The sequence below is a fragment of the Corvus hawaiiensis genome, chromosome 30 (genome assembly GCF_020740725.1).
Source record: "Corvus hawaiiensis isolate bCorHaw1 chromosome 30, bCorHaw1.pri.cur, whole genome shotgun sequence".
Lineage (NCBI taxonomy): Eukaryota > Metazoa > Chordata > Aves > Passeriformes > Corvidae > Corvus > Corvus hawaiiensis.
Genome location: NC_063242.1, coordinates 2,158,788 through 2,181,534, shown reverse-complemented (window position 1 = coordinate 2,181,534; position 22,747 = coordinate 2,158,788). Strand labels below are relative to the sequence as shown.

At 44.5% G+C, this 22,747-nt stretch overlaps 1 protein-coding gene across 1 annotated transcript; it reads left to right on the top strand.

Annotated features, from left to right (window-relative positions):
• Positions 1–13,675: 13,675 nt before the first annotated feature.
• Positions 13,676–19,438, top strand: IRX2 (iroquois homeobox 2). The gene is made up of 5 exons (XM_048289596.1): positions 13,676–14,006; positions 15,800–16,205; positions 16,620–17,366; positions 18,077–18,144; positions 18,841–19,438. Exons 1-4 carry the CDS (start codon positions 13,764–13,766, stop codon positions 18,118–18,120), a joined length of 1,440 nt encoding a protein of 479 aa, XP_048145553.1. The 5' UTR covers positions 13,676–13,763; the 3' UTR covers positions 18,121–18,144; positions 18,841–19,438.
• The last annotated feature ends 3,309 nt before the right edge of the window (positions 19,439–22,747 follow it).

The following is a 22,747-nucleotide window of genomic DNA, read 5'->3' as shown; positions in this document are numbered from 1 at the left end:
CAAAAATTTTTGGTATATCTCTGCTCCCGCTGCAAAAAAAAAAAAAAAAGTTGAAATTTTTCACAAACAGGTAAACATTAAGAGCCAAAAGACATGTAAGCACTGAACATTTTCTGGCCATGCAGATCAGAAGTGCTCCCAAATAGTTTGTTTAGTCCTAACCAGAACAGCCTACCAGAAACCCAGATCTGTTAAGAATAAAATTGGAAACAGATATATCATTAATGGTTTTTGTTGCTTTTTATTATTTCACATTTTCTTTTACATTCCTTCTCTCCTCCTTTGGCCCAGTCCTTCTCAGATGCCTGTGTACCAGACACTCCAGGATAAAACATACTGTGATCTCCACACAGATATGTCCCCAGAATAATTAGGGGTCAAAGTCTTTGCTGGCACAAATTGTCTCCCTACTCATAAATTAGATTATGTTAGCTGGGGATCTCACCTGGTCAATTCAGGTACAGTGATTTTAAAGGCTTGTTTTACAGAGAGCCTCAACATATTTCAGCAGTTTTTATTCTGTAGATTTTCATGGGCATGACGAATGTTTCCTCTTTGGAATTCAGAGAGGAAACAAATCCAGAGTCATCATCACTAGTGAATTTCAATTATTAAAGAAACATAATTATTTTGACGACAAGGTGAAGGACATGCCACACTCCCTTTGCAGACTCAGGACTCTCCTGAATAAGAGGAAGATCTGAGAGGTTAAGCAGAAAAGGAGAACTTGTGGCCTTTAGGAAAAACAGAGCCTACAGGGTATTTTCACACATTCCCAGACCTCCCAGAAGTGTACAAGCCCATCAGACTGTTCTGGAGGAGGAGCACCTTGAGCTAATGCTGACCCAAAATGCTGAGCCGTATGTCCTGCTGCTGTGCCATACAGATGCCCCACTTCAACTGTTTGCTGTGTTTATCAGTTTTAGTATCACACCTCAGGAACAAAGTGACTTTGCTTTTGAATCTGCACAGGCTCCCAAAGCACCAAGTAAGCAGGATCTTAAGTCACAGGGAAAAATGCTGTGTGAGTGTGTCAACATGGGTTAGGTTTATGCTGTCCCTGTTTAGTAATGCTGGATGAATATGGATCACAGCAGGTACCAGGATGCTGGAAAAGAAACCAGGTTAAATCAGTTTGATGTCCCTGAGATAAAAAGTATCTGCTCTGTTCCTAATTGACGGAGTCCTCTGGTGCTGATGAATTCATATGGGGGACTTCTGTTTCTTCTAGTGTTTCTCTGGAGGATGACTCTTCTTTTTGTTAAATCACTATTATCTTCCTCTTTTATTTTTTTTTTTAATCTGAAAAACAGAATTCACTGGAAAGTTCTCTCACGCTCCTTCTTTTCTTCTCTCCCTTTGCCTCCTTCTCTTCCTCTCTCTTTCTCTCCTTCTCTTTCTCATTTTGACCTTTTGAAGGATTTTTAACATCATAGGAATGCCAAGTTTGGTCTTTGTCATTTTATTTTTTTCCTGGAGGAGCTCTGGGAAGTCTTGTTTCCTGGGTGTTCTGGCACTGCTGTATAAAGAATGAGGATCTTGAACAAAGACTTTCTTTGCCCAAAATTGTAATTAGTTGCTGAAGCTGCTAACAAAAGCAGAGGCAGATGAACAAAATTATTCTAGACAAGCTTCTACAATGACAGATTGAAGAGATAGAAACTGTTTAGGAAAAAAAAACCTAGGTAATTTTTGTTCAGAAGAACAATCAGATTATTAAAGCGATAAAAGTTAGATACAAATAATGGTAGCACAATTACTATGTCGGAGTGCTGCACCTTTATACAGAATACTTTGCTCTTGGCTAAGGTACCATCAGAAAGGTGAAGTGGGTTTTGAAAATTATCCTAAGTTGCTTAGCTCTTGCCACACTGAGAACAACAAGAATTCATGAGTGGATAGACCTGTTGATAAGAAAGTCCTGTTTACTGAACATCTATTTACTGAACCTAGCTATTTCATGAGATTTACAGGATGAACTTTGTCATCTTTTGTGAAAATCCAAATAAATCATGTCTTCCAATCTTCTTGTATTCACTCTCTTGTTATCACACCCAATAATTAATGTGAACAAAGAATGTGAATATCTTACAGAGGCATGGATTTCTTTTACAGAAGCCATGGTGTTCTGTCTCCGTCATATTTTTTTCAGCTAGGTCCTTTATAATTCTGCTTTTAATTAGCATTTCAACCAATTTTCTTGGTGCTAAAGTAAGAATTCTCAGCCCTGGATTTCCCAGAATAACCTTTACAGTAAAATACCATTTGCAACATAGCTGTTCTCTGAGAGAGCAACTATTTGAAACAACTTTGAAAATGTCTTTGAGGCCCAGAAGTCCTCTTGAAGCAATGCCAAAATACTCCCTAAAATCAAGGCCATGCTGCTGGTGCTGCTTCTTCAGACAGATCCTAACCACAGGAATTTACCCCTTGTAGTATTTTGTTTCTGACCCATCATCATACCAGCTTCCCCAGCCAGCTGATTCAATGGCAGTCCTGTGATCCCCTATGTGTGCCCATGGGCAGCATACCCATCAGACCAGTGTCCATGGCCCTAATCCCTACACAACACTTGGGTCTACACAGTGGAGGAAGTGCCCTCCACAATGCAGCCTACAGGCTTGAACCCTTGGTCATCCAGGCTGGATGGGGATCATCACAGTTAGCTGCACACTCCCACAAGAAATTAATTTAGTCAAATGGAAATGAAGGAGGTGTGAGCTGAGACAGCTTTTGTCCTGATATACTTACCTGGAATCCCTCTTGCTGGTCCAGAGAGCACACATTCCTGATTTGTAAAATGTGCTCTGTTTGTATCTTGGTTTTGAACTTTATGACTAAATTTGATGTGAATTTTACTTTTGATATACATATATTCATCCTGTATACAGGATGAAACAGGGAGTGCAGTAACGCATGAAACCATTTATTATTATATATATCTTATTTGATAGAACCTTTTTATATTAGTGTGACAAAATGTAGAACTTATATATCACACAGAATAACCTGACCAATAGAAAAGGAATTTTTAATTGTGGAACTCAATGAAAGCATAATGTTTAAATGTATAGAATTTTCAAGTGTATGAGCCAAAGTAACAATCTACCTTCTCGAATTTGTGGATGTCCCATCCCTGCAAGTGTTCAAGGCCAGGCCGGATGGGATCTTGAGCAGCCTGTCTAGTGGAAGGTGTCCCTTACTATTGCAGAGGGCTTGGAACTAGATGATCTTTAAGGTCCCTTTCAACTCAAACCATTCTATGATTCTCTTGGTGTGTAATCCAAATTTCCTCTCCTGTTGATTTTGACACCCAGGCATGTTTTAAAGAACCAAGAAAGATCAAGTGATCAGCTCCAAATTACCCTAAATAAATAATTTTAATGAGTTTTGTCATAAATATCAGCATTTGAATATGAAAAATGTAATAAAATAATGAAAAACAAATGCTGTGTGAAGGAAGTAATTGTTAATCCATTTTTTAATAAAAGTAGTGAAGAGAACAGCCTTACTGCTGATGCTTCCATGTGCTTTACTGAATGTTCTTCTCCTACAAGGCTAAATGATGAGGAAGTCATGTCTGAGTGTAATTACAGCAACAATGTTTACTTGATGACATCCTACAGCAAAGTGTTTAGCACCCTGTCCTCCTTTAGTAGAAAGAGTGAATCTATACCCATGCAAATGAGAAGTCTTTTTGCCCCTTTGAGAGGAAACAGCAAACTGCCAGCAAGAGCAATAACACAGGATGGAGGCACAGTGGATTTGGAAGAAGTCTCTAATTTGCTTCGTCTCATGGCTCATTCTGTGTAAAGTTTCACATTGTTTCACTCAGTGGTCATCTGTATCAGTCCTGCTGCACACTTGGTCCTTCCTCTTGGCTGGAAAAGTCAATTGCTTCCACAGCCTTTCACCTTTTAACATTCTCTTTGATTCTTCTGTGCCTGTCATCCTTTTTATGACCTAACTGAAAGCATTCAGTTGAAAAACTTAATTTATATTTCTGAACTTACTAACAGATCTGTAAAAGTCTGTTAGCATTAATACTTCCTCACTGGCATTTGTATATATGTGGCCTATTTACTGTGAAGGTTAGGAGCTGTTCTTCCAGCTGTGCATTTTGCTGCACCTGGAAGTATGGGGTCTCATGATCTCTTACATAATATGAAATACTAATCTTGAATATCAATGAAAGTGTTATTTACCTCTTTTTTGAAAAAAAAAACCAAAAAAACAACAAAGCTTCGCTGAGTTTTCCTACGAATGTTATTGTGAGTCTGAAAACTAAACATCAGCCATGGCTTACACGTTCCTTTGACCAAAACAGTGGTTTTAAGCGGTGATTTTTAAAAAAGTAAATCTGATAGGCAGTATGTGGCAAACTAAAGTGGAAAAGGGAGGGAGCAAAAGACTAGTAAAAGACTAGTTCTGAGTAAAAGTCACATATCAGTTTCAAGTGTTGGTGGACTAACAATTATTTTAGATAATATTTAAGCAACATCTCTTATTTGAAGAGAGCTGAAAGAGACCATTCTATTAATCAGGTAAAAGCAAATAATAAAAAGAGCACAGCATATTAAGTGTACTCTTTCTTCTTTCAATTGCATATTTAAAACAAGCATATTTACAGGGAAAAAATTCCTTTATATCCCGTACTTTTGACAAGGATACTTCCCTTTATACATAATTTTTAATCAAGTTCATGGAATTATTTTTAATGGATAGAGCTCATAAATCTGATAAGGTTCATAAATTCAACTGAAGCACAAGAGATGTTAGAAACAAAACAAAATGAAAAAGAAATTAACTGATTTGCAAATGCATATATTGTATTAACTGTGATTGTGAAAAGCAAAGACCTATTATACATTCTTAAAAGAACAGTGCTGAAAAATTTCTTAATACATCATATTTACAGAACTAAGATTCATTAGTTTATAAGGAAATCTCACTAACCTATAGTGAAGGATATTTTACATGTCTGACTATTGACTGGAGTTCAAACAACAAGAAACAGCTCATAAAGCTCTTCCGGTGAGATTATTCCCTTTGAAGGTCACAAAGGCAAGTCCACCATTGCCAAGTCATGATGCATCTGGCACATTACTTTCTACAAAATCTCAACTAAGTGATAGTAAAAGAGTTACTGCAGGGGAGGGAAAGCATGAGAGAAAGGGAGAAACTTTTGGGTTACTTTTGTTTTGAGACCCCAACAGCTTTAAAAAACTGAAAGACCAGAACACTATAATCATGATGATCCCAGGACAGAATTATTTGAGAAAAAATGTCATAGTGGAAGCTGTTGGTTAGTTACTTGGGGTTTTTTCTTCCCATCCTTATCACTTCCTATCTTTCATGTACATGGACTCCACCAAATGGAGCCCAGATGAAAAAATTGAGTGGTATATTTGCATGCAAAATAAAATTTAAACTTTGTGTACCTCTGGTGTTTAAGATAATGACATCACATAATTCACAGCAAAATTCAAAAGTCCATGTTCAAAAGTGCAGAGGAGGCACAATCTTCTAAGACTTCACTAATTCACAATCGAGGAGCATCCAAGCAAAGAAAAAAGGATCATTTCACTATTTCCCTTTTAGTGATACATTAAAAGGTCATGTTCTATAAGGCTGGGCTGCATAAAGCAGAATTCACTGCCTCTTGATAAGCATGAAGAGATTTGTTCTTTTAAATTTCTGGAACCTGCACTTTAAAACTAAAATGTCTTTCTGAAAACTGAAGAAAATCTGTTGATTAGTTTGTGCTGGAATTAGTTTAACATCGATATTTTAGAAGACCTCAGTCTTTTTTTTTCACAGCTGTCTTACTACAAGCAAAACAATACAACCTCTCCAAACCTTCCCTAGAGTGGAGATATAGCTTGTACACAGTATTTTAGCTACAAGATCCCAGTCTTGTGCTGAGCATAGTCAAACACACAACAAAGTCAACAGCTCATGTCATTCTTAAAGTCATATTCATATCAGAAGGAATGAAAGCACAACTTTTTTTGTGAATTTTCATTCTGTGCCCCTTATGATGGAAATGGGTCAGATATAGTACATGTTTAGACTTCTCATTGATAAAATCATGACCAGACTTTCTGAGAAAAAAGTAACTTAAAATCTGCACAGTTCTAGGTTGGAAAGCTAGGGGCCAGATGGTCTGTCTGCCTTTCCTTTACGTGATGTGAGGGAAGGCTGTAAACTTGGTTCAACTGGCAGTCTACTCCAGTATTGCTACGAAGCCAAGAAAAGCAGTGAGACCACATGAGTAAATGTAGATAGCATTTTTAAATGAATTAGAAATAGCAATAGGTGGGGTTTTGCTCATAACAATATTCAAAGCAATATTTGGGGGGGAGTTCTCATTTAACTTTTATATATAGGGACTAATACTTTGAAGAACATTCCCCCTCGAATTCAAAGATTCTAACTCAGAGTAAAGTTTGAAAGTAAAGAATAAAGGAAAAAAGTAGAAAAAGTATTTTTGAAGTTATTCCTTAATTAAATGCAAGGAACACTGGGAGCTCAATATTGACTTAAAGGAAATATCAATTTAAATCTCATGAAAATAAAAACTTCAATTGCCCTTGACTCTGCCCATTAATGAAAAAAAATTCAAAATTATCATAAATCTACCTGTATGTTTGTGAATTATGCATTAGTTTTAAATAGTTTTTGTTTTAATACATCATGGTATTGCTAAGTACATGAAGATGTAATAGTTTTCCTGACTATGATAACAGGTCTTCTGTCCTTTTTTTCTGACTACTTTTGGTAATGCTCCATCAACCTAGAAATGCTTTAACATAAAAAGGGAATAATTGATTGTTCTGAGAAAGGAAACTGCCTAGTTTTAAATGGATATAAAGAGTTCTCATTCTTCAGGAAGGCTATTTAAAGAAAAGAGTAAGACTTTCTGGTTTGGGGAGTGTGGGTAGGCTTGATCTAGAAATGTGTTTGTGGGTCTACAATGAAGGACGCACATAGACGTGTACTCACATGGAGGTGAATGTGTGTATGAACGAATGAGAGAAAAGCACAAAGCAGGTGAGCAGGTGCTCTCTAGTGTTAAAAGCAGTGATCAAACAGATGATGGCAACAAGAATGGGAAAGGCAAACTGACTTCAAAATTGCCGAAAACAGTTTTAAATCTGGCATGAGGAAGAGCCAGTAGGAGAACTCCACTTATTCAACAGCTACTCCGGGTGAAGCACTCCCAGGAGCGTGCCTAGCAGAGTGTCCAAACCTACTTGTTGACTATCCCTGTGCCAAAGAATCCATTTTAACATAAGCCCTTAAAATAAAGCGACTGTCCAGTTAAACCGTCCCACTTTTCCTGTACTCTGTCCATCACTCACTTCGCAAGTGCACCAGGCGCTGAAGGCACTCAGCCTCCCGCTAGCGCTGGAGCAGCCTTCCCGAGGCGCGCTGGCCTCGTAGGAAATGCAGAGGCAAAGACGTGCCACTGCCCGCGGGGCCGGGGATGGAGAATGGGGGATGGGGAGCGCTCCTTCCCCGGGCAGCAGGCGGGCCAAGGGGGGCCTCCTCGCCCTCGCCTGGGCGTCCGAGCCAGCCCTTCACCGCCCCGCCGGCCCTGCCCGCGGCTCCGGAGGGCGCCCGCCCTCCTTCCCTCCCTCCCGCCGGCGGAGGGAGGCTGTCCAGCCCAGGCCGGCACCGAAACAGACCGAGGAGCTGCAGAAGCAGCCGCGGCTCCGCGCAGGAGGCGGCCGCCGGCCCGGGAGGCTCCGCGAGGATCCGCTGGGCAGCGGCGGGACCTCCGCGCCTCTGCCCTCACAGCCTGGATTGCTCGCGGCTCGTTCAAAAAATGAATAGGGTGACTTCTTTTCTTTTCTTTTCTTTTTTCTTTTCTTTTCTTTTCTTTTCTTTTCTTTTCTTTTCTTTTCTTTTTTCTTTTCTTTCTTTTTTTTTTTCTTCTTTTTTTGTCCCTCTCCCCCTTAAGAAGGATGAACTCTCCCACCTGTGGATCGTACACTTGTTTTCTCCCTGAGAAACGCTGTCTGCCTTTCAGGTGAAAATAGCAGGCTCCAGGAAAGCTTTTGAGGTCTTTAAACTTATACCTACGGATACATATTTGCTTATATTTCCCTAGGCGGAAAATTGCTATCAATCTTAATAACAGTGTGACATAAGGGAAGCAACTTTTCTCAGCCTCAAATCTGTTTTTTAGATATCCTCTTTTGTTTGTTTTTTGTTTCTATTTATTTATTTTTAAGAACTCCCCCCCAATAACGTCTCAAAAAGAGGGAGGTAAATCCTGGAAAAGACATGGCCCGTTATTAGTGCAAATTGTCCAAGCCACAGACGCCCTGGGGAATATTTTTTTTTTTTTTTAATAAGAAGCTGCAAAGAAGGGGTGTGTTTCATGTGGATCTATTCATGCCCTTTTCGTTTTATAGAGTCGTCTAAATTCTCGGCGCTACCCTGGGCAGACCCTCCTTGCAATGCATTTTAAAAATGAAATACACTATTGCACTCTTCCTGAACTGAAAATTAAAAAAAAAAAAAAAAAAAAATTGGGATAAGGGGAAAACAAGTGATCATAACTCACGCGAACAGTCCACCTTTTAGTGCAGGTATTAAGGGACGACAGTTAAATAACAGTGTTAATAAAAGTAATGGTCGAAATATTAAAGTAAATCTCAAGGAAGGAGCTTCCATGAACAATTCCTCTGCAAGTGTTCGGGAGCGCTGGAGAATCCATTGCCACAGCGCCCCCTCCCACACGCGGCTTGAACTAACGATCTTATCCCGAAGATGGCCAAAGAAAAGTTCTTTCTTTTCCTTTTTCACTCGCCGTTTTCACCACTCTTCGCTTTAACCCCGTGAACAACTCCACGAGCGGCTCGCCCAGCTCATCCTGTCTCCCCCGCGTTCTCACAGGTCGCTCCCGCAATGCACCTCGCTCAGAAAGAGCCCTAAAAACTGGGCTCCTTTTACTAGAAAACCGGACAACTCCGCTTGCACAGTATGCGTGTGTCATTTGTTATTTTTAAATACAATAGTCTATTATTTAACGTCGTTGTCTCTGGGAGATGGTGGCGGTCCCCCAGTTCATGAGCGAAAGGAGAAAGCATTCCCAGACCATTGTGTGGTTATGTCACAGGAAACTGTTTCAGCTGCGCATTGTGTTACATCTTCAAACCCCACCAAGTTCCACTTCGCTTTGCTTGAAAAGTTGCTGTGACCGGTGTCACGACAATTGGGCAATTGGCATTGTGCGGGTGACAGGCGTGTGCGCCTCTCCGGGCCGCAGGGAGCCCTCCCGGGGAGGGAAACCTCTCCTTCACCCCAACGAGGCTTGTGTTTTTATATTTTTTCTTCTTCTTTCACTTGTGTAAAACCATGGGGAGGGGGGTCCGGAGTGAATGGCCCCCGGGCAGACGCCCGAATGTCGGGCAGAGGCAGCAGGAGCCCCATCCCCACAGAAGGGGCTTTCAACTTCACCCTCCCGAAAACTTCAGCCTCTGTCACTAGAGCAAGGAGATGTAGCTAATAAATGACAAAACGCAAAACCTGTCTCCCAGGACAGCAATAAGCGATAGCAGCGGGTGGGGGGGGGGGGGGGAGGGGGGGGTGCTCTCGTCTACCTTCTCAGCTCTGCTGGGGCAAACTGAATTAAAGAAGACAAGGTGAGGTCGCATCTTAAAATCTGGAAAGGTAAACTCTGACCTAATGAATAGATGATTAAAATGAAAAAACACAGTGTGTAAAGTCTTAATGTCTCTGTGTAGGCATGTTAATTTGCCACAGTTATTACCAATAAAAAGTGCATGTAATACTATTCTGGCGTTTAACAGCGCAAGTTAGACGGCTTTGTATTAGTAACGGGGAGTACTGTGGGAGAATTAGATTTCGGCTGTGGAGCCAAGCAAGTGAAAAACCTCTTCCCTGTGAAAGGTATTCAAATCAAACAGAAATAACTCCGAGAAGAAGTTAAATACAGACACGTACACTGATTGCTGTTTAGAAACATTATTGACACGGTTTTCTGGTTTGTGTGTCTCAAAGCCTTTGCCAGCTATATTTAAATGACCCCACTAGCTATCAGTCCTCCACATTGTGCAGAGTCAAATTAGTGGTGTACTTGTAATAAAATGCATACCGGCTCTTTGCAGTGGCTAAATCCATTCCTTTCTGAAGCCATACAAAAATTATGCAAATCAAATCAACGCAAGAACTTGTCTTTGAAATGATAATATTTTACTCCATTAATCTGTGATTGCGAAATTAACCCTGTTTCTGTATATGAAACAATATTTTTGGACTGCACAAATTAAAACATCAGAAATATAATCTGTTGCTCTATGTGTCTGGAGGAAAGGGAGTAGTGTTCCTGATTTAAACATTCCTCACACCAAAATCACAAAAATTTATTCTCATAGACGAAAGGCATGCAGATGGAGGCAAAACCAGCACTTACATTTTACACGGATAGCCACGTAGAGCTAACGTGTGTAGCATATGTCTATGCGTGTAGATATGTATGGAGATTTGTATCTCTCGTGTGTGCGTGTGTGTCTGTGCGTATCTACACACACTCTGAACTGAATTACATCAATTCTCCCGGGATTACGGTATTTATTTAAGTACTCTTCCCAGGTCATAACTGTAACACTCACTTAATAGCATTAATCCCCTGTTATAATGTAAACACAACGGCCATTGTATTCCCAATCTGTATTGTTCCACTAATTATTAAAGAGGAGGAACTAAAAGCAATCAATTCGCGAAGATAAACACCACTTCTCCTGGAAACAGAACAGCTTCCCAAATAAAAACGCAGAGTATAGCACATTTTGCAAGGCATGCAGGTTGGCTTAGAGAGATTCATGTATGACTTTATAATGTTATAATTAATTTTGCATTCTCGGCTTTCCAGCTGCTGCTCCTTTCAGAAGCAGAGCTCATATACTTAGAAATTGGTCTGCGGAACACAGCAATTGACTATTCAGATGTAGTCGCATGATATCGATTATTCCATAGAAATACTGAAATATGAATGTGTTTTATATAAAGCCCTTGTTTTTAGAGTTTCTATTTTTATTTAATATATGCGCATTAATCACCAAGCAGGGAAGCAAATGTCTTTTCTGTAATCTGTTGCACTGAGTTTACCAGTTGTTTATCACTCTCTTATCAGGAAGTCGGGAGTTAATGACAAGAAATACCTGTTGGTGTTAACCTCCTCCCCCTCACCTGCTTTTTTAAGGATTGTCTCTTCTACAGGCCAGCTGATAGATCTAGATAGGAATTAATCCGGTGTGTCTGGTGGCCAGATCTCTGCTGCTGCTTGTAGCGGCAGGGGTAAACTGGTATGTGGGTTTCACAGAAAAAGAGGAGAGTAAAGGAGAGAAATAAAAACTGAGATAGAAAAAGAAAGCTGAAAGCTCGGATTGCTTCAGACACTTTACACATCCCGAGGCTTGACCGTAGTTCCAGCACGGCATTTTCCCCGCTGTGTGCGCCAAGCTATTGAAACGGCTTCTCCAAGTGTATTTTTTTTTTTTTTTATCAGCTGCATGTTTAATTGATTAACAATAGGCTGCTCTGCACACCCGCAATTTTTCAGCTACTGCCATCTCCCCTCCTGTCGGTGGCCAACCGATTCCCCAGTGTCTTCTCCATCCTACCTGACTGAAACTACTTGAGGTACCTCTTGAGGAACTCTGCAGTAAATGTCAAGCAACTTCATTTAAGTATGGAATAAGTGTGCACTTATATATGTTGAAAATAAAACACAGTTTGACTAACTTTTTTTTCCCCTAGCACCTATATATTACTGAGGCCATTCTGGGCTGGTAACTTGCTGCAAGTTGCAGGTGAAGGGCTTGTGGGTAAGCGCGGTGGCTTCCAGACCTGCAGCCCCGTCCCTATCTGCCGGACTGACCCTGATGCTGCTCCGCACGGACGGCGGCGGTGTTGCGGGACGCAGGTGCGGACCAGGATGCGCGGAGCGGCCTAGCACGCCTCGGCCCCCGACAGCGGCTTGGTGGGACGGGCAGGGCCCAGCGCCGTGGCCCGAGGCTGTCGGACTGGAGGAGTGCCTGGGGAGGGGAGCCCTGGCCCCACCGGCGATATGGGGACGCCGGCACAGGCGATCGCCGGCACCGCGCCTCGTCCCGGGAGGCAGAGGGCAGAGCTTGAGTGCGGGCAGCTCGCCGCCGGCTTCTGAAGGGACGCTCAGGACTAACCATTAAAGCAATGTGCACATAGATGTGCGTATTTAAGCTTGCACTGAGGACACAAGAGCGGTGCTTCCACTTTGTCCTGCGGCCGGGCCGGAGCAGCTCTGGCACTGGATGGAAGCTAAGAGTGTCCAGGGCCGAAGGGAGAGGGCAGACGAAATTAATTACATAGAGACTATATTCCGGGAGACTATATTCTGGGAGATAAATCTTCAAAAAGGAGGAAGGCGTGGGGGGAAAGCAGATAGCCCCCCGGAAGAAGTCACCCAGGCCTCTCCCCCACGCACCAGCGAAGAATAGAAATAAAAGAAAGATGGTGGGATTTTATTTTTCTTCATGTGCAAACGCTCTCCATGACTAGATCTTGACTGTTTGTGGCAATTTATAAAACTGTAAAGTTCACGCTGCCAGGAACAGTGCGATCCTGGATCTGCTGATTTGAGCAGTTGCTCTTCTCCCTACCATATAGGGCAGTACTTTTATCAAGTGCTCGCTCTCCCCTTGCGCGCTGCCCGGCTCCGCCGCGCCCGGCCCTGCGCGCACACACGCGTGCGAACGCACACATCTCACACGCGTGTGCGCTCCTGCAGCGCTTCGAAGAGTGCGTGCGGGAGGGGATGCAGATATCTATTACACACATCCTTCTCTGTTGCCCCTGTGGCTGTAGAAAGAGGGAGAGAGGGTGTGCAATGGAGAGTGTGCGAAAGAATGTTCATGGCTCCGCGAGTCCGAACAGGAGCTGATGAACAGTATCATCTTTTGGCTTCAGCAGCGTGCTCGCAGTCGGAGAGGCTGCCTTGCATTACAAAGCCTGCCTTCCCTGCCTGCCTGCCGGCCGCGGGAGGAGACAGAGCCGGGGCCGGGGCCGAAGCGGGAGGGGGCGGGCCCGCCGGGCTATGCAGATGAGCGGCGGTGACGGACAGCTCTGTTTTCCAATGTCCCTCGGAAACTCGAGTGCTGCTTCCCTCAACTCTTCACTCCAGACTCTATACTTCCCCCAAAATACGGGCTCGCAGGCGCTGGGGGAGCTGGCTGGCTGACTGGGAGAACTCCATATGCAGCAGCCACTTTTCTGATTTCGGGGGCTCGCTTCTCTCTCCCCCTCTCTGTCCTACTCTCTCCTGTTTCTTTCCCTTTCTCTTTCTCTCTCTTTCTTTTTTTATTAACTCTCTCCTCTTCCATCTCCCCCAGATGCCCTTCCCCTCCCGGATAGATTTCTGACCTTTCCTACTAATTTTCCTTTCGGGGGTTCTTTTTTTCCCCTCCTGTTTGTTTTTATTCTGATCGGGTGCGCATGGGGGGGCGCCTATAACAATTCCGATTCTCTACATAACTGCACAGAGCCAACTGGCGGGGGGGGGGGGGGGAGGGAAGGGAGGGAGAGAGAGAGAGAGAGAGAAAGAGGGAGGGAGAAAGAGGGAGGGCGGGAGGGAGGGAGCGGGAGGGCGGGCGGGAGAGAGGGAGAGCACGAAAGCAGCGCCAGGAGCAGCGGCAGCAGCAGGGCCGGTCACCCTCGCCCCCTCCCTGCTCCTGTGCACGCCAGTGCAAGCCATGTCCTATCCTCAGGGTTACCTCTACCAGCCCCCCGGCTCGCTGGCTCTGTACTCCTGCCCGGCGTACGGGGCGTCGGCGCTGGCGGCCCCCAGGAGCGAGGAGCTGGCCAGGTCTTCGTCGGGATCGGCGTTCAGCCCTTACCCGGGATCGGCAGCTTTCACCGCCCAGGCGGCGGCCACAGGCTTCACCAGCCCGCTCCAGTACTCCACAGACCCCGCCACGGGATTCCCCTCCTACATGGTAACTACCGAAGAGAAACCCTCTCCTTCTTCATTAGTATCCGCATTCTCATCCTCATCATCTTCAGCCTTTCTCCTTACACACTCACCATCAGCCCCCGACACCACGCCGCACAACCGGGCACCCCGCACCGCCGCTGCCTCCGGGCTGCCGGCGCTGGCCGCGCATCGCTCCGTGCCGCCCCGCAGCCCGGCCGGGGACGAGCGGAGCGGAGCGGAGGCGAGCGGAGAGGCGGGCCGGGGCCGGGGCCGGGGTGCCGCTTCGCCTCCCAGCCGAGCGCGGTGACGGCAGGCCTGGGTCCCGGGCTCTCCGCGCGGTTTGAGGAGACGGGAGGGCGCTTTGGTTAAGAAAATACGGATGGTCTCAGTCAGTTGGGCTGGGTTGGATGCTTCCGTTCTTCCTGCGTTTTCGTGTGTGTCCCGTTTTCCTCTTTTTTTTTTTTTAATAGATATATTTTATTTTCGCTTTGATGGCATAGGGGAGGGTTTCCTTTTTCTTCTTTTTCTTTTCCCTAATTTTTTTTCTCTCTCTCTTTTAAGTCGGTGTTTAGAGGCGCTGCGGTCTTTATCCCCGTGTGGTTTTATTTACTTTCGGTGTGTTTTGTGCTAATGGTTTAACTGGATTTTGGAAATGAAAAGGAGCATCTGTTTGCGATCTGTGAGCTTCGCTTAAGCCCAAGATGGTCGTGGTGGCCGCAGTTTCGGATTTCACTTTCTTCTTATTAGTTTAAGGAGCAGTTGCAATTGCGTGTTGTGTGTGCTCTGTGCATAAAGTATATAAATAAAACCATAAACTACATAAATAAACTGCACGTCTAGATGGTTATGTAGTTTTATAAACACCCACGCACACAGAGAGTCAGACACATATCTAGTCCGTACACACAAAGACCTGTGCCCGGAATTTGAGACTAGAGCCGCTGTCGATATCCTAGGAGAGCATGTTAGCGGGGTAGTTAGGTCTCCCTGCAAAGTGACAGGGAAACTACTTCCTTTCCGTCTGTTCATAATACAGCGCATAAATTGTCGTGCAGTCTTTATTCGGTATAAAAGATCTATGATATAAAAGATCTGAGAGTCTCTCTTGTTTTTCCTGTTGAGAAGCAGTAGGCGAGTGGCTGGAAGTTGCAGCGAGGTTGTGAACTATGCGGGATACTGGGTGATGTTGAGCCTGTGACTCTCCGATCTGCGGGGTTCAGAGACGTGCTGAAAGTTAGCGAGTTTCTTAGCAATATCTTCAACTTTTCTTGCATTATGCAGACTTAAATAAGCGCAATTTAAACGTTAAAGAGCGAATTAAAATGCTAATTACATCGCATTTGAACAATTCGAAACGGTGCATATCTTCTGATTTGCAAATTGGATTTGCAATGCATTAGTGCAGTGAATCGCTAAGTGGCGGCTTTGTTGTATTTTCTATAGCGAAAAAGGAAACATCTTTTGAACCTTTGAGAGAAATGTTGGTATCAAGACACTACCTGTAGGGCCTTTAAAATGTCTACCCGGTTCAAAAATTATATTGGGAAATATTCAATTACAAGGAGCTGAAATTAGTCAGAAAGATTAAAACATCGCCGATTTTAAGCGCGTGTGCTTGTCTGTGTGCTGGGCGGGGGAAGGAGGGGGGGAATTGTAACTTAATGGCCTTTGGGTGCTGCTACTCCCCCTCATAGAATATGGATACAAGACACCATCCCGGGGAAATACAAATATAACCGCCGATCTCGCCTTGACAACTCACTAATGGCTATCAGCAATAACAAATTGCCAACCCCACCGTTTTGTTCTGTCCAGGGCTCCCCTTACGATGCCCATACGACGGGGATGACCGGAGCCATCAGCTACCACCCGTACGGCAGCCCTGCCTACCCCTACCAGCTCAACGACCCCGCGTACAGGAAGAACGCCACCCGCGACGCCACGGCCACGCTGAAGGCCTGGCTGCAGGAGCACCGCAAGAACCCCTACCCCACCAAGGGCGAGAAGATCATGCTGGCCATCATCACCAAGATGACCCTCACCCAGGTCTCCACCTGGTTCGCCAACGCCCGCCGGCGGCTCAAGAAGGAGAACAAGATGACCTGGGCCCCGCGGAACAAGAGCGAGGACGAGGACGACGACGAAGGCGATGGGGCGAGGAGTAAGGAGGAGAGCCCCGAGAAGATGCCCGAGAGCAACGAAACCTCTGCGGAGGACGAAGGTAGGCGCAGGGTGACTGCGGCCCCGGCGGGGTGGCTCCATCCCGCCCCGTCGAGTCCCCCCGGGACCGGAGCAGCGGGGTAGGAGCGGGGGCGCGGCATTTAACAAAAGCGACCCCCAAACCCGTCCCGTCCCGTCGCCTCCGGCTGCTCCGGCCGCTTGTCGCCGCTCACTGTCTGTGGCCGAGGCGGGCGGGGGGCGGCTGGCGGCGCCGTGAGGGGCTAAGCGGGGAGGTGCGGGGGGCGCCGCGGAGGAGCCAGCCCGTGGGGATGGATGCTCCTCGGAATGGGAAAAGGCCGGGAAGGCTTGAGCCCGCCTGCCCGCAGCGGTGGCGCGGTGGCGGCCGGGCTCGTTCTCTCCCACTCTGTTTTGCCGCCCTCCTGACTGCCTCTCTGTGCCCGGCGGGCCCCCGCAGGGATCAGCTTGCAAGTCGACTCGCTGACGGACCACTCCTGCTCCGCCGAATCGGACGGCGAGAAGCTGCCCTGCCGAGCGGGCGACCCCCTCTGCGAGTCGGGCTCGGAGTGCAAAGACAAGTACGAGGACATCGAGGAGGAGGAGGAGGAGGACGAGGACGAGGATGAGGACGAGGACATCGAGGAGGACGACGGCGGCGGCGGGGAGCGCGACCCGCCGGCCAAGCCCGCCACCTCCTCGCCGCTGGCGGCCGTGGAGGCCCCGCTCCTCGGCCACCCGCACGCCGACGCCGCCCGCAGCGCCAGCAAGGCGGCGCTGGGCCCCCGCGCCTCCCCTGGCCCCCCGACGCCGGCCAGCAAGCCCAAGCTCTGGTCTCTGGCCGAAATCGCCACCTCGGACCTCAAGAGTCAGACCCTGGGACAAGGCTGCCAGGCTGCGCCGCTCTCCTCGGCCACCCCCGCCTCCGCCCCGCACAGCGCTGCCTACTCGCCCTCCTCCCTCCTGGGGAGGCATATTTATTACACCTCACCTTTTTATAGCAATTATACAAACTATGGGAACTTTAACGCTCTGCAGAGCCAGGGAATCCTGAGATACAGCTCCTCAGCAGTGGCTTCAAACGAGGGACTAAGTCAGACTGTCCTAAATGCCAGCTCTGTCCACAAACAGAGCAGTGACTCTTTGAAAACGATCACTAACCAGCTAGAACAACATTACAGGCCCTCTAGCTATGACTCTAAGAAAGGTAGGTGACTTGTTTCTGCCGCTTTCTTCCCTCTTCTCCCTCGTCCTCCTTCCCCGACCCGTAGACGTCCCCTATGAGCTGTAAATACTGAAACCTTCTCTGGAGAAAACAGCGAGTTCAGTGCCACCGCTGCCAGAGCGAAGATGGGCACTCGTATAATATGGGGATTAAAACCGGCATGTCGCCGTCCTATCGGTACCTACCCCTAAGAACCGCGAGAGGAAATGTAAAAGGTGACTTTTAGATCAGTCTCACAGGCTGCAGGCGCAGCTTTAAAAAGTGCTTTTTTTAAAAAAGGGAAACTACACACAAAGCTATCCGGAGACCATTGGTGTCATTGCCTGTAATTTTTTTCCTGACAAACTGGTTTGACTCTCTTTGTTTCCAGTATTCTCACGGGGTTTTTTTCAGCTTTGGGTTCAGATAATTGCTGACCTTGGACGTGAAATTACGTCGAGCGTAACATTTTTTGTAACTGGTTGCTTCTTGGTTCGTTTGGGTTTTTTTTTTTTCGAAAATGTTTTGCACTAATATGGTTGTCATCTTATTCTACAAAAATACTCGAGATACAGGCAAATATAAAATATTGGCTAGTCTTTTAAAGGATCTAGCTACGAATTCTGCACCAGTGAGGGTTGGGACCTACACAGACTGTATAATCTAGTTAGCTGGCTGTGTCCTGTGACTAACTGACGGTTATATTTTGACAGATGCCACTGAAGTCTGCACAGTAGGAGTACAACCATACCTATAGAAGTGCAATCACACAGCAATGCAAGTAAGTGAGAACATTTTCTATTACACTGATCATTTGGCATCAGGTCTGAGACGGGCTGCACAGTTCTAGACTTGCTTAAGGTTAATTTCTTGCTTCATTACTTGAGAGTTTGATCACAAAGTAAAACATTGTTTTTTCTGCTGTTTTCGGAAATCTCTTATGATGACCTTTCTGGAGTTTGTCTTAATTTTCAAGTCAGGTTAGACAGTTCCCTCACTTTGCATACTCTTTGCTTGTGTAAGGCAAAGCGTAGGGACTACTTAAACATTACGGAAATAAATCTTTAGGGAAAAAAATACCTTTGAAGGTATTGTTATTTAAAAACAGAGCGCTTGTGCTCACGTGGCAGTGCTAAAATTGTACATCCTGAGTGGGGCTTCACGCAGTGACTGAGTATTTAAAATAAAAAGGGACAATTGTAAGAGAACGACATGAATCTTAAGCAAGGTTATGTTATCTGTGACTTGGCTCTTGCCTAGCTAGCAAAGGCACTCTGAATACTTCCGCTATTTAGAGCTAAATAAACAGCAACAAAAAATCGCCTTGGCGATATTTTTCAACTAACTTTTATTTTTGTTAGAACAAATTAGACGAGTAAGAATTTTGCCTTACTTCCTTTCCCGCCCACCCCGTTTAATGGTGTTAGAGTTTAATTGAAGGATTTTTGGATGATCTGGTTTTTTCCTTGGTCCACAGGTAGGTGTCACAATTGCTTTGAAAAAAGTCAGCAAGCCATCATCTCTCCCCGAGCTAATATATATAACAAATCTCTAAATCCGGATCACATCTGGTGCCACTGTATAAAAGAAGACCACAGAGCACTATTAAATCTTCAGAATCTAATTATTAAACCAGAATTTTGTTGGACATATGTGAGTTTGCTGGTATAGTATAGTTTCCCCAATGTATGTGTGACTTTTGAAAACAGATCTGTTTTTCTCAGGATATCTTGAATTGATCACTTCATTGCCACGGTATCTATTCGATAGGTGTGATAGGATTTATTGTAAAATTTATTTGTAAAAGATGTATACAGTAGAGATAATAAAGATGTGATTGGAGAACTTGAGTCCTTACAAAGTGGAAACAAATTTGATATTTATTTTTGTAACGATATAAAGCTTCTAGTAATTTATGCAAGTTGTATTGCAATGGAATCTGAACTTTTTGTAAATAAATTTTGCCTGGTTTTTATTTGAAACGTTGATGGTTATACAATCTTTGGTTGTTTAACAAGAATTCTTTACTAATTTATATCTCTAATTGTAAATAAAAACAGACTAGTCTGCAACAACATTGTGTTTTTCGTTCATTTCCCTTAAAATAATAATTTGTTATTTGGAAAATGAGGAAAGTTCTAATTTCACTAGTAGAGCTAAGACCATAAAATGAGAAAGCAATGTAAATATGTTGCAAATATATACTTTGCATAAATTAATTCCTTCTGGGTTGTTCCGTTATACTTAAGCTTTAAATACACACATATGTACAAATACATATTTGTATATATATATGAATATGTGTAGAAAGGGTGATGGGAACATATGCATGTTTCTTACAAACTGTTTATACTGGTGTGAAGTAGCTCTTTATTTGAGTTATCATTCTTTAAATTCACTATTTCTAGGGGAAAAATTATTATCAGCTATGGTTTACTTGTAATTACTTTTTTTCTGCTTCTGGCTAAAATATGCAAGGAAAAGAAAATAAGATTAAAAGTCCAGTACCTATTTGGGTTTTTTTATGGTTTTCCCTCTTTATATCAGTAAAACATATCTTTGCAGTTACATTGGAAATCTGCTTTGATTTGAATCATAAAATTAGGCAACTTATAATTTTAATTTTTAGTAAAATAATGGGAATCCTCATATAATATAATTTCAGAAAAGAAACGAACAATCATTTATTTTCCCCAAAAGATAAATTGAGTGAATATAACTTACGGTTATAAAACAAGAATAATAGCTTCTTAGATTGCCCTTTAATCAATCATACACTTATATTTCAAGAGGCTCATCTATTTTATTCCATGATTAATAATGTTCCAGCGTGAGAGCATTATTAGATCCCAGCAGGGGAGATCCTGAATGCTTTTAGCTGCTTTGGAATGGTCAGTTGGGGTTCATTATGGTCTGATATTGAACAATTTATAAAATCTTGTCTAAACATCTGCCAGCTCAGATAGGCTGATGTGTCTGAAGATGGGAAATTGCTGGACCAGTTGATATTGACAAACGGATCTCTCTCCAGTGGCTTTTTGTTCAGTGAAAATTAGTGGCCTCTTGCTCAGGTCTTGTTAGAAAGGGCATTTGAAAGTGATCTTAGATACTTCAGGCATCAGCCTTGGGAATGTTAACTGGATAAAGAGCCCTGCTAGTCTGGAGTCCGGAAATATGTTGTGATTATATTAAATAGGGGGAAAGGAAGCTGTTTTTCTTGAATGCATATACACAATTCCCATGATCCATCTTCCCTTGCAACCCACCCCCCCGCCTTTTGTAATTTACCCCTATAAAGACATCTAACTGACTGAGAAAACGCGTGTGTTTTTTAGCTGAAAGGGCAGAAATTAATAATGTTTTCCTGCAATACTCTGGGATCCATCCAGCTAAATCTAAAGCAGCGAAGATCTTTGCAGCTGAAGGCCTACTCATACTCTTATGCTGCTTGTGGAATTATGTTTCTTTGCTCCTGTAACATCCTCTTTTTCATTAAGGTAGAATGCCATTGTATCTGCATGTAGTGTGTAGTACAATTAGGCAAACAGCTAAGAAGTAATTAATTTTTTTCCCTCCAGTTTAGCATATGATGCAGATTGCAAATATTTACTATAATCATCCTTGACCGTCTTTACTGTGCAGTCCAGGAAGATTTTGTGGAGGGACGTTATATGTCAGGGGAGATGCCTGTACTTTCTTTCCCCCACTCTTGCTCCTACTCCATGAGCCCCCACCACCCACATTATACGTCCCAGGTCTCTGTTGGACACAAAGTGTACATTTCAATTGGTAAAAACCAAAAGCTGTGGCAGAGATTAAAAAAGGCTAACGACATTCCTTTGATGTTTATACGCCCAAAGACTTATAAAAGATTTCCATAATCTACCCACCCTTGCTAGTATTTAGACCTGGATTTCTTTCTGGAAAGAAAAGTAGAAAGACTCGGAAAACTCGCTTTCAAGTATTCACTATGTATGTAAAACCCAATGGACTTCTCTCATCCTCTGAGAAATTCACAAACGGTTCATGGATGCAGATGGGCGCCACTGAAATGATTTGGCATATGAATTTATTTTTTTAAACAAGAAACTAATGGGCGAGAACTGCATATTCAACATCATTCGAAATGCAGTAATCAAAATTGAAAGCAGGAGGAAAGTGTAGCCTTGCTAGACTGTTGGCAAAAACAATGTGATTATTTCAATGTAGCAAGAAAGAGGGATGAACGGTAAAACACACCACTTTGTGTATGGTTTATTTCATAACGATGCTAATCAGGCCCCTGGGATTAAAATCTCACACCCTTTTCTGTATTTACTCCCTCTTCTCCCCAGCCCCCGCCCCTCGTTCCTGTGCTCATTTCGGAGCGGGAAAGGCAAACCCTTCCCTCTTCGGGGCCAGAGGTTTCATTAGAGCTGATTTATTGAAATTCGGGCTTTAATCTCAGGTGGGATCCCGGTGGAATTGGCGCTGTCGTCAAATAGGAAGAGGGTCGCTTTCCACTTTACACTTCCTGGGCTGCTTTTTTCCTCCCTCCCTGCAAATGTCAACATTTGTTCTCAATAAGAGAGTTATTGTTTCAGGAAAGCTGCTCACCAACTGCCTTTAGGAGCAGAAAAAAAGCTTCGCCCACCTTTGTTTGGCTGGAGGCTAGGGGAAGGGGTGGGAACGGAGGTAACATGCAGCTCAGGCAAGCAGCAGACAGACAGACAGACATGGGAATTGCTGCTGCGCACCAGGGCCCGGCTAAGGGGAAAGTTAATATTAAGCGCAATGGGCATCTGCGTTTCACTACCTGCTCCAGTGACATATTTGCGCCCGACTTGCTCAGCCCCTGTAACAGAGAGGCAGGGCGCAAGGGAAAAAAAAAAAAAGTAACAAAACCCACCAACACAACAAAAAAGGACTGCCCTCACGAATTTCTACTCACGGAGGTGGTCTTCAGGTTTTGGGGAGGGAAGGAAGGGTGATTTTTCAGGTGAAGAAAGAAATTGTAAGGTGGAGCGTCTGATTCAGCCCTACCTGACGGCACCCACCTCCCTAACGGGGCATCAATCAGCTCCCGACACGGCGGGGCCGCCAGCCCCGCGGCGAGGAGCGGGAGTGGCCCGGGACCGACCAGCGCGGAGCGGAGCGAGGCAGCCCGGCCCGACCCGCTCCGCTCAGCTCCGTGGTGGCCTCTCCGCGTCCACCCTCACGGGGAAAAAAACACAACCCTGTCACCACTGAAAGTTTCCGGCTCCGTCACATATTACAATCTCACTTGAAGGCGGTTCAGACTCAGCGCTCGTCTGAGAGACCATGGCAGGAATGTAATCAATACCGGGAGGGTTTTATTGCTTATTGACTTTTGAAACATACAAACCACCCCTACCACCGACCCC